The sequence below is a fragment of the Canis aureus genome, chromosome 4, assembly GCF_053574225.1.
Source record: "Canis aureus isolate CA01 chromosome 4, VMU_Caureus_v.1.0, whole genome shotgun sequence".
NCBI classification, from domain to species: Eukaryota; Metazoa; Chordata; class Mammalia; order Carnivora; family Canidae; genus Canis; species Canis aureus.
Genome location: NC_135614.1, coordinates 31,463,353 through 31,475,710, shown reverse-complemented (window position 1 = coordinate 31,475,710; position 12,358 = coordinate 31,463,353). Strand labels below are relative to the sequence as shown.

General features: G+C 43.6%; 1 protein-coding gene across 2 annotated transcripts in view; it reads right to left on the bottom strand.

Moving 5' to 3' along the window:
* Positions 1–12,358, bottom strand: part of SH2D4B (SH2 domain containing 4B) — an 83,991-nt gene that overhangs the window by 53,135 nt on the left and 18,498 nt on the right. For both annotated transcript variants that reach the window (XM_077895214.1, XM_077895213.1), the window contains exons 2-3: positions 5,841–6,003; positions 4,174–4,321 (exon numbers count right to left, since the gene is read on the bottom strand). In XM_077895214.1, the coding sequence (XP_077751340.1) occupies positions 4,174–4,321; positions 5,841–6,003 (311 nt within the window). The remainder of the gene's footprint in view (positions 1–4,173; positions 4,322–5,840; positions 6,004–12,358) is intronic.

The window sequence follows — 12,358 nt, the reverse complement described above, 5'->3', positions numbered from 1 at the left end:
GCAGGGCCTGGCAGGTGGCCCTTCTGCTCCACACAGTTGCCTCTGAGGTCAGTGACTTGACTGGGGTCATCCACCAGGAGAACCAAGGCTTCACTCTCGTGTCTGGTGCCTCAATGGCCTCCACACAGGCCCTGCATCTCTGCCCGGCTTGCCCGGGTTCCCTTACTTTACACAGTGATGGACCAAGGCTGGAGGGCCTCTGGTGGGGCAGCTCCCAAAAGTGAGCCCTGCAAGGGGGGCAGATTCTACAAATCTCCGATAGCCTGTCCTCCAAAGTTAGTCCTTTCTGCTGCATCTGCAGATCAAAGCTGGTCACAAGGCCACAGCAGACGCAAGGGATGAGAAGTAAACCCACCTCTCGCAGAGGGAAGTGGCAAAGGACTGGCCACCAGCCATAGTTAATCCAGCACAGAAACTTCTGAGATGCTGCTCGGTGCCAAAACAGGTCCTGTGATGAACATCTCATCACAATGCAAGGGCAGTGCATTTACAGAAAATACCCTCGCTCATAAACCTGGACCTTCCCATCCCAGAGTCCTTGAGCCGACAGTCCTGGCAGACACTGCCCCAGGGACCCCCCACCAGGGCTTCCCAGGTGCTGCCTGCATGTCTGAGGCTCCTCAAAATGCAGACTTACCAAGTCAGGATTATAAAGTTTGAACCTTCACATTCATCAAATTCATTTTTAAAACAAGAACAACCTTATCATTACCATAGCCTTCCTTGTAAATAATACCAAAAGCCTGCATTTGGGTCCCTTGGTGAGCCCTGTGGCTTTACGAAGTCCTCCATGACCCCCCACGCAGAGCACCCCACAATTTATCATCTCTGTCTCACTGAGGTTCTCAAGGAGGTCATCAACCAGAAAACCCCTCTGTAATCTCCTCATGAATTGAGCCCCAGGACACCAGTTCCACGGAGCCACCTTCCCAGCATCTGGGACTCAGCTCACCCCTGCAGAGGAGGGAGGCCAGGGATTAGAACAGGTGATTCTTGCTCTTAGAGATACATAAAAGTATTGCTTGTCCTCTCCAGCAGACTTACATAATCCTATGCAAATTCCAACGATATAAACTAAAACATCTCTCCGCTATGGATTGATTGGATTTTAAGACGATTATGGAATCATTGTTCAACAGGTGTGATAACGATTGTTGTGGCTCCACAGGGAAAGGTCCACGGTCCTGGGAGATGCACACTGAAGTGCACAGGGTTTAGTCAGGAGTCGCCAAAGTTAGGCTCCCAGGCCAGATCTGCCCTCTGTCTATTAAAGTCTTCTGGGGGCACCTGGGTGGCTCAGTTGGTTAAGCATCTGCTTCTCCCTCTCCCCCTAACATTCCCCCCTCGCTCGTGCTCTCTCTCTCTTTCTTTGTCAAATAAAGTCTTTTAAAAATAAAATAAAGTCTTATTAAAAGGCAGCCACACTCATTTGCTCACATATTATCTGCAGCTGCTTCTGTGCAGCTGATTGAGTAGTTGTGACAGAGGCAGCGGGGCTGAAAAAACCTAATATATTAACTATCTGGACCTTTACGGAAAAGAGTTTGCTAAGCCCTGGCTAGAATTTATGAAGTCTACATCTTTGTTTTAAACTGTTTGGCAAAACCGTTTAGCAGTAGCCACAGTAATATACATGTGCGTGTATATCTATCTGTGTGTACAGATAGATACAGTTATAGAGGAGAGGAGAAAAGAGACAATGGAAATATGACAAGATATTAATAACTGGTGAATTTTAGTGGCAACTCTATGAGTACTTCTTTCAGTTTTGCTGCAAGTTTGAAATTACTTTTAAATAAAATGTTTTGAGAGTAAATATGGCTTCCCTTACAGACTCAAGAGAATCTCATATATATATAGGATATATATATATATCATTAGTATATCATATATATATGGCTCGAGGGAAAATTCAGTAAGATCAATAACAATATAAATATGTAACCAGCCATTGCAATAGGTCTTAAAGCAACAAGAACAATCTTATTCACAATCAAACAAAAAATATCAAACCTACAGTTTAAGAAGAAAAAAAAATGTGGAGCATTTAAGTAAAATAATAAATTTTACCGAAGTCCAAAGGATGGAAGCACATCAGCACATATAAATTATTGTGAATGTTTGGGATTGGGTGGCCAGTGCATTTACAGGTGTTTATTTTTTTTCAGGTTTTTTTTAATAATAAATTTATTTTTTATTGGTGTTCAATTTGCCAACATACAGAATAACACCCAGTGCTCATCCCGTCAAGTGCCCCCCTCAGCGCCCATCACCCATTCACTCCCACCCCCGTAACAAAACAAAAACACTTTACCAAACACAGAAAGAAGCTTTGAGTAATAGGAAGATAATATTACATCCTGAGCAAGGAAACTGAATGATTTAGTATTGAAAAAAATATGTCCATCTTCCACAAATACATCTATCACACTGATGTAATTCCAATTAAAATTACCATGTATTTTTGTTGTTGTTGTTGTTGTTGTCTGGGGGAGGATAGTGATAAAATGAATCAAATGTACCTCTAGTAGAATAAAATGGGTAAAATCAGCCAAACACATTTTGAAAATGAAGAGCAATGATAGGTTCTTACCTTAGCAGATGTGAAAACTCATTTTAAAAGCCACAATCACTAAACAAGCAAATGTGGCTCTAGAATAATCAAAGGAGAAAAATCTATGAAGAGATCCAAAGGTATGTGAGAAGAATTGAGGCTGCAAGTGCAATGAGAAGAGAGAGGATAGATTATATCTTTGTAAACAAAGATGGAACAATTTGGAATTGGAAGGAAAAAAGTTATAGCCCTATATCATACCACTCTCCAAAGTGGGAGAAAATGAAGTACAAAAAAATAAAATCATGAGTGATATACAAAACACTGTGGATTAGTATTATTAGAAGCTTGTGGTGGCACAGAGCTTAGCATGAAACAAATCATTTTTTTAAAGCCTGATATAGTTGGCTAATAAAACTTTTAATCTTCTGTACACCTGAAAGCACAATAACCAAAATTAAGAAAAAACAACACCGAGAGACACTTGGGTGGCTCAGTCGGTTGAGCATCTGACTCTTGCTTCCAGCTCAGGTCATGATCTCAAGGTTGTGAGATCAAGCCCCATGTGGGGCTCTGCACTGGGCATGCAGCCTGCCTAAGATTCTCTCTCTCCCTCTCTCTCTCTGCCCTTCCTCTGCTCATGCACACACTCTCCCTCTCCCTCACTCTCAAAAGAAAAAAAATAATAACTGAGAAAAATATTTGCCATATAAATGATCCTAAGGGGCCACTGTCCCCATGTCTTATCAGTATAGGAAAAAATATTATTAAAATGTTTAAATGAATATACAATCCATAAAATAATATGATTGTTGGAATTCAGCGTGATTATTATTTTCTTCTTTTCACTTATGTATTTTTTGCATTTTCTAAACCCCCCCCAAAAATGTATTATTCCTGTAGGAAAAAAAATTGCATAATAGGAACCAGGAAAAAATAATTTTCTTCAGGCAACCTAAGCAGTGTAAAGCTCCTTTACCAGCTCCCAACTGTCCCAGAATGAGTAGGGATGCAAGGTTCCCAAGAACTCCCTATCCAGGGCCAGAAATGTGCATTTGTCATCTTCTTGAACCCTCCAAAATACTCAAGTTGGATGCAGTTATTACCCTAATATTATAAACAAGAAAGTGAAGGCTCAGAGACGTTCGGCAAGCGTCCCAAGTTCACACAGCACTAAGCAGTGGAATTGGAACTGGATCCCAGGCTGGTCTGACCCCAAATTCCACACTTTCTGGGCCCCTTTCCAGGTCGCTTGGGTTGGGAGACAGCAGGTCTGAGTTCTGATCCTGCCCCTGTCCCCTCCGCCACCACGTCCTTGGCAAGTCTCTTCCTCTGTTTAACACTCAGTTTCCTCATCTGTCCAATGAGAAGTGGATTGGCCCAAATGGGGTGTCAGATTCCTTCCTGCTCAGACGTGTGAGATTTCTGTTCTTATAAAGCACTCAGGCCTCGCTCTGTGTGTCTCTCATGAATAAATAAATAAACCAAATCTTTAAAAAAAGAATCTTAAAAATAAATAAAGCTCTCAGTACCAACAAATGGCCAAACCAGGGATGGGCGCCAGTAGCCCGGGCGCGAGCGTTGGTGGCCGCTCAGAGATGCCCCGTGCGCGGGCTCACCTTGAATTCCTCACGGATGCGCTCCTCCAGGACTTTGGCAGCCTTCCTGTCCTCCATCTCCACTTTCCACTTCTCCGCCAGGATCCGGGCTTTCTCATTGGCCAGAGCATCCCGAAACTTCTTGGTGATTTCTGCCTCCTTCTGTCTCCTTCCAAGAGAACACCAGGAGGTATAAGCCCGAGTAGGAAACCGAAGGACCACGTAACAACAGAACTGTGAGTAAAAACCATGAGCATCATTTCCCGGTCTTAGACTGGCAGACACCTAAACTAAGCAAAACTCGATGTTGGCAAAGTTTGGAGCAAAAAAGAGTCACTGTCCTGGATGGTAGTGCAAATCAGCTGAATTTTTCTGGAAGCCAGGGAGGAAGAAAGACTCAGAAATCCTTTTTCTCACTCAGTTTCACAAAGGTGTAGGTAGAAGATGTTCAGCAGAGGCTTTTTATAACATAATAAATGGCAAACAACCTAAATGTCCATCAACAGGACCAATAAGTTGAGTTTCTCAGGTAACAGGAAAGCATACGTGATCTCAAATAACACTGGGAATCTCTATCGATCAATTCTTCAAGGTGCTGCCTAAACACTCACTGTGATTATCTTAGGTGGTGGGTGTTGAGTTGCTGTTACAATTTGACAATTAAAATAGTGTCTTTAGGGCAGCCCGGTGGCTCAGTGGTTTAGTGCCGCCGTCAGCCTGGGGTGTGATCCCAGAGACCTGGGATCAAGTCCCACGTCAGACTCCCTGCATGGAGCCTGCTTCTCCCTCTGCCTGTGTCTCTACCTCTCTCTCTCTTTCTCCCATTAATAAATAAAAAACCTTTAAATAAATTTAAAATAAATAAATGAATAATATATTAAAAAGTAATAAAATAAAATACTGTCTTTAAAAGCTGGGGGGAAGGCAGCCCGGGTGGCTCAGCAATTTAATGCCACCTTCGGCCCAGGGCTTGATCCTGGGGTCCCGGGATCGAGTCCCACATTGGGCTCCCTGCATGGAGGCTGCTTCTCCCTCTGCCTGTGTCTCTGCCTCTGTGTGTGTGTGTGTGTGTGTGTGTGTATCTCTCATGAATAAATAAATAAAATCTTAAAATAAAATAAAATAAAATAAAATAAAATAAAATAAAATAAAATAAAATAAAAGCTAGGGGGTGGGGAGTGTTGGAATCAACTGCCTATGGATTTCCAAGTTTCGCAAAAAAAAAAAAAAAAGTTAGGAGTTGTTCATGAGAGTCGTCTGACTCTACATCGCAGTGGGGGCTCAACTATCCGCATTGCATGCAAAATGCAGCTGAAAGGGAAAGAAACAAGCAGACGACAAAAGTGAATCCAAACTCGTATACTATCCCAGGGATAAGCCACTGAGAAAGGAGAAGTAGGTCATCTGTATTATCTCAGGGAATCCAACTACGTCCAGATGGGAAGGGTGTGCCCACACCACAGATGCCACAACTGAGACCCCAGATCAGCTCACTACTGGCTGGTGGGGCCAGGATTTGAACCCATGAGACCCACCCGGTGGAGGCTCTGATGCTGTGGTCCCCTACTCTTGGCTGAGCCCAACGGGTGCTGCCTGGCACCTTCTTCCTCCCACCCACAACCTATTGTCCTTCAGCTTGGACCCAGCCTAGGCACCCAGACACCCCGGCACCCATCTGCACCTCTCACCAGAGCTCCTCGGCCTCCCTCTGAGCCTGCAGCCGCGCCCGCTCGGCGATCAGCTCCTCCGAGATCTCTTCATAGGGCTTGTCGCCAGGGCCTTCTCCCATGATCCAGACCCAGACTTCACCGTCTGCCCCCAAGAGCCACTGGATGTGCTTGTCACTCGCTGCTTCACAGCAGAAGGAAGGGGGAAGGGACAGGTGTGAGTTCCAATTGGCCCAGGATGAGTGAGTGGGGTTGGCGGATGCTGACCCCACCTGTCTGCGGGCCGCTGCCATCCGCAGAAATCATTCCAGAGGGACGCCGGCCCGAGCGCCGTCCACCTCCCCCCCCCCCCCCCCCCAGGAAGCGACACAGCTGCCAAGTCAGCCGGTGTAGACGGTGCCCAAGGCCGGCCTCCGAGATGCTCCGCAGACAGCGCGGCGGGTGACAGCACCAGCGCCTCCTCTCCCTCCCTGCTGTCCCCTGTCTGCAGACAAGCAGTCAGAGACACAGAGCCCGGCCCGGACCCACATCAGCCTGCAAGGGGAGCAAGGATTAAGCCTGGGGCCTACTAAGCCACTGAGATTTCTCGGTTTGCCCACGGCGACTGATGCCATCGATTCCCAGGACTAAAAAGGAAAATATCCCTGGCGCAGGGTAAATGCAAGCCGGGTGGCATTGCCCTGGCAGGGAGGTGGCCCGAGAAGCTGGCCCAAGGGACAGCCAGGGGACTGTGTCACACACAAGAGCAAGACATTTGACAAAATTGCAGGCGCTGCAACTGAGAAGGCGGACCCTCGCACCTCCCAACCTTGCCGCTCTCGGGCAGGAAACTGGAAAACAGAACCTGGCTCGTGAGGGAGTGTCGGCTGCTAGCAGCTGCGAAGGGGAAGAAATGAGCTCAAGAAAGAACTGAATGCTTTGCAAGTAGAAATGAAAGGGGATAGAGAGAACACAGAAATTTGAGACTTTGTAGGATTGGAAAAACCATCCCCTTCTAGGGCCCAAATTACAAGAGACTGGATTTTTTTTTTTAAGGTTTGCCTGATGGTGCCCAATAAAATTTCTAAGGTAATTAAAGTGACCTAAGGCACCGAACACGGTGAGAATGTGCTCCACAGACATCCACCCACAGGGAGGTAACGGAGCAAGTGCTTCAGTTCCTGCGTTCTTGGGTTTGCCGAAGGCCGTGCTTCCCAGAGGTGGCTCCCAGCCTTTGAGCCAGCATGGTGGGCTCATTCCTGGGGGACACCAGACTCTCCGATGAGGATGATGACAAACCTCCCTTGGGCTGCATGGCTCCCCCAAAACACCCCCTCCCCCCTACCTAGAATACCTCAGCCTTCCCCGCCTCCTTCACTCCAGGCCAGACTTTGTTGTAATATGACGGCTCTCACACACTCCTCTAGCACCCTGCTCCCTTTCCTCCCACAGGGAAGTTTCATTTCCTATATAAAACCCATGTTTGTGTAACCCCACCCTTGTCTTTACTCCTCAGAGGAGTCAGGCTAACACAAGTACATTCAGAATGCCACCCCTCATGCTTATTTTTCAAAGAGTCTAAGATAGATAGATGCCCTTGGGTTGAAAACAAAAGCATAGGGAAATAGAGGCAGAGAATTACAGTCAACTTGCAAAATACGTCCAGAAAAGAATTTCAGATGTCATTACTGGGACATGGAAGCAAAGAGATCAGAAACCTACTAAATTTTTGAGTCTGGACTTAAAAAAAAAAAAGCCTTTGATTGTTCAAGATGTCAGCCACCCGTGGGTCCCCAAGCTCAATGAATGAACAGAAGGTGGGTTTCAAAGCCTATGTCAGTTGAAGGAGTGCATGGTCCTCAAAACTCACTTGAGATGAGGCCAAGGGGAGCAATGCACAAAGAGGAGCCTCCTCGAGGGCACAGTCCTACCCTGATTCTCCTTCCAGGGCAAGAGAACCATAGAGCTGACCTCTAGGACTTCAGGAATGCTATCAACTAGTGACTGAGGGGGGCTCACATTCTCCCCATTTCCATAGTGGACGTCCTGACCCTACCCTTCCACTGTGTACCGTGTCATAGAGGTGGGGTGTGCTTAGATAACACGCCTTTTCAGCCACATCCAGACGCTGTAGAAATTAATGCAGAGGCCGTGCAGACTGTGAACACTGAGCTGGACACAGTGACTGCATGAGACTCGAGAACATCCCCCTTACGGAGGTGCTGGGCGTATTCATATGGAGGAGGAGAACACAACGTGAGAGAGACCAGAACAACAATCTGTGACAGCGACCATACTGTCTGGCGAGCTTTCCCTACTGGGGTCCTTGAGCCCACCAGATGACCACGTCCAAGTCCATGTGGCCATGGGAATGAACGCTAGACTACAGGTATCAGAGGAAGTGATTTGTACACTTTCAGGCTGCGACTTTTGCAGCTGATGTGGGAAGGAAGGAAGGTGGAGAAGCAGCAGCAGCCTCAACCCTGGTGGACACTGTTGCCCAGGTAAGGACTTTGGATTTCATCCCAAGTGAAACAGAAGCCACGAGAACTGGGAGATGGGAGAAAGTGACATCTCATGCACGTCTCAGAATGTCCGTTCTGCCCGTTGGGTGGAAAACAGATGGGGGACGGGGGCAAGAAAACCTGTACTCCCGTTGGCATTTGTTAACAGCTCCTGTGAAGGACAATCATTTCTTGGACTAAGGTGGTACAACGGAGGAGGCATAAAGCAGTTAAGATTTAGGACATATTCTGAAGGAAAAAGCAATATTTCCTTAAATTCTGGATGCGAATTGTGAGAGAAAGAGAACGAGAAAACTCCAATGTTCCAAGATTAAGCAACAGAATGTATGGTTTGGCCACATGGAAGAAACAACTTGGAGAAATCAATGATTCTGTTTGGGTCAAATTAAGTTTGAGATGCTTATTGGACATCCCGTCGGCAGTTGAAGGAAACAGAATTGAGAGGAGAGGATAGAATTAAGATACAAAGCTTTGGAGTCATCGGTGTATAGATATTTAAAGCCACAAAACTGGATGAGAACACAGAGAGTGAGTAGAGATAGAAAAGAGAAGAGGTCCAAAGCTGGTGGTCCGGGATGCTTCAACACTTAGACAGGAGGAAGACCTCCCAAAGGAGAGAAGGACAAAGAAGCCTATGAACAGAAGAACAATCCTAAAAGAGGAATATCCCAGAAGCCAAGGAGAAAGAATTTCAGGAATTAAGGCAGCATCGACTGTGTCAAAGGCTGCTCAGGGGTCAATAAGATGAAGACAAAAGACTGACCACTGAATTTGGCACCATGGAGGTCATGGTCCGTGAGTTGGTGAAAAGGAATCCTTGGAAACTTGAAAACTTTTAGAGAGAAATATAAAATCACATCTTTATAATTTTGGGGAAGGGAAGAATTTCTTCTACAAGACATTAAAAGAATAGACTATGAGAGACAATGCTGATAAATTTGAATACAGATTGAAGCTTAAAATTTCTACACAAAAGGGCACACCATAAAGACAATTAAAAATCAAGCCACCAGCTGAGAGAAGATAGCTGAATACACATAACTGTCCAATGATTGCAACAATTAATTAAAGCAATAATAACAGCTCACATCTACAGAGGGCTTATCAGCTAATCACGGTTCAACATATTTTACATCTATTAACTTATTAATGTCTAGAACAAGCTTTCCCTACTGGGGTCCTGTGAGAAAAATAAGCCCTATAAAACATAATTTGAATGATGATTTTCCTCGGTTCTCCCAAAGATGGTATGTAGATAGTACTAGCCTCGAAGCATCGTAGAAAAGTTAACCCATTACATACAATGGGTCTTTAGGGAAGCTGTTCTCAATTAACTTGCTTTTGGGACCCCTTTGCATTCTTTAAAAATATTGAGTATCTCAAATGCTTTTTTTTTTTTTAGTTGTATCTACCAATATTTACCATATTCAAAACTAACACTGGAAAAAAATGTAATGTTTCTTTAAAATAATGGCAAATCCATTACATACTTACATATAGCATTTTTATGAAAAATAGCTATCTGTTCTAGAACAAAAATATTTTGTTGGAAGAGTGGCCTTGTTCTACATTTTTGCAAATCTACTTGATGTCCAGCTTAATAGAAACCAGCTGGATTCTCATATCTGCTTCTACATTCACTCTGTTGCAATATGTAATTTTAGTTGTAGTATATAAAAATTTTTTTATATAAAAAATGTTTGACTTCACATGGAACTGGAGGGTATTATGCTGAGTGAAATGAGTCAATCGGAGAAGGACAAACATTGTGTGTTCTCATTCATTTGGGGAATATAGATAATAGTGAAAGGGAATAGAAGGGAAGGGAGAGGAAATGGGTAGGAAATATCGGAAAGGGAGACAGAACATAGAGACTCTTAACTCTGGGAAAGAAACTGGGGGTGGTGGAGGGGGAGGAGGGGGAGGTGTGGGGGTGAATGGGTGATGGGCACTGAGGGGGACGCTTGACAGGATGAGCACTGGGTGTTATTCTGTATGTTGGCAAATTGAACACCAATAAAAAATAAATTTAGTATAAAAAAATTTTTTTTGACTTCACACATACAGTCAGAAAAGGGAAGTAAATAGAAAAATTGATAGTTCTTCAGATATTTATTGATACTTTTCTTTAATACTACAATGAAATTCAAATGGTAGTTTCTTAAAAGTTGTAATGTGGAACTTGAAAAAAATAAATGAATTTATTGTACTTTGTTATATTAGAACTGATTGGTCATGTTAATTTCCTACTTTTGAATCAATGGATCGAGGTAATATAAGATGTTACCATTCAGGGAACTAGGTGAAGGCTATGTGGGAACTCTCTGAACCATTTTGCAACGTTTGCCTAAGGCTAAAGTTATTTCAAAATAAAAGTTTAAAATTTTAAAAAGCAAAATAAAATAAAAATCCATTGGTTTATTTTGTGCTTCAAATGAATCTGTCACTAATGCATAATCTTACAATGTTATTCATTATTCATTGATCCTTTGGAAAATATGGCTTCATTGAGTCAAGCAGGTATTGCAAATGTGAACACATTTTATTTCATAATATCAGAAAATCATGTTTGTTGATATCACTATGAATCTCATGAGAAAAGCCTTTATGCATTGAGAATTTAATAAACTCTTGATGACCCAAGTTTTCCAAAACTTCTAATTTTTGCTTGAAAGCTGAGATTTTATTGTTGGCATAAATTCTACCAGTTGCTTTTCTTGAAGTGACAGGTTCATTTTATTCATTTTCAAATACCCAAGTCTTACAAAAGATGGGTTGTCTGTCAGTCTTCCTTCAAGTAAAAATTATATTCTAGGGATAAAGAGGCTAGAGCAGCACATGGAAATCCCACAGTGCTTTTCCTCAAGAAACTCATCATACTTCAGCACGCAGCAGAAATGCTTTATGCATACTTCCCATTTTGTCCTACAATAAAATGAATAAGGTTTACCATTTCATCAAGGAGTGAAACCATCACTAACTTTAATCTGAGGCGCATGATGCTGGAAAAATACAATGACTACCGCTACTAAGATACCAGCAGATTTACCCAGTCTTGGTTTTGCATCATTAGTACAAGTATAAACACAGTGAATAGGTCAGAGAACATCTCAGTGTTACTGTAAGAATAATTTTAACCTTGTTGACCCGGAGAGTCTCACACCTCCAGGAATCCAGGGACCACAGCTCAAGAACCACTGCTTTTTTCACAGAATCTTGAATGAGGGGAGAAAAAGGAAACTATCTGGAATAGGAGTGTCTGGGTGGCTCAGTTAAGTGTCCAACTCTTGGTTTCAGCTCAGGTCATGATCTCAGGGTCATGAGATCGAGGTCCACGTCGTCGGGCTATGGGCTCAGGGGGGAGACTGCTGGAGATTCTTTCCCACGCTCTGCCCTTCCCCCTACTCGTGCTCCCTTGCTCTCACTCTCTCATAAATAAATAAATAAATAAATAAATAAATAAATAAATAAAGTCTTTAAAAAACAGTAATAATATTTATCTGGAATATACAAAGAATGTTTATAAACCAGTAAGAAAATGACAAACAACCCCACAGAAGAAAGAGCAACAGATATTGTCCCAAATGCTATCAGTTACCTACCAATTACCCCTCCACCCTCCTTGCACTGCTTCCTTGCATTTAGTATGCAGAGTTTAATCAAAACAGCAATCTGCTTGATTAAAATTCTCATCTTCTGTCTTCCTTCCAGGGAAGGGTGCCCATGTGACAAAGTTCTGGCCAATTATTATAGGTAGAAGATAATGAGAGAGCTGTGAGAAATGTTTCCTACCCTGATACAAATAACACCCAGCCTTTCCTCCCCCTTTTCGTCATGGCTGGAACACAGATGTGATGCTAAAACACACAATAACTACCTGAAGACCTAAAATACTAAGCCACCATCTAAAAATCAGGAAAGAAGAGCCGGCAATATTACTAACGTCACAGAGCCAATAACCCAGTTCAGGTCTGCCTATTTCTAGACTCCTTTTGGTTACATGGAAAACAAATCCTGAAAGTCCCTGGTGAGTGG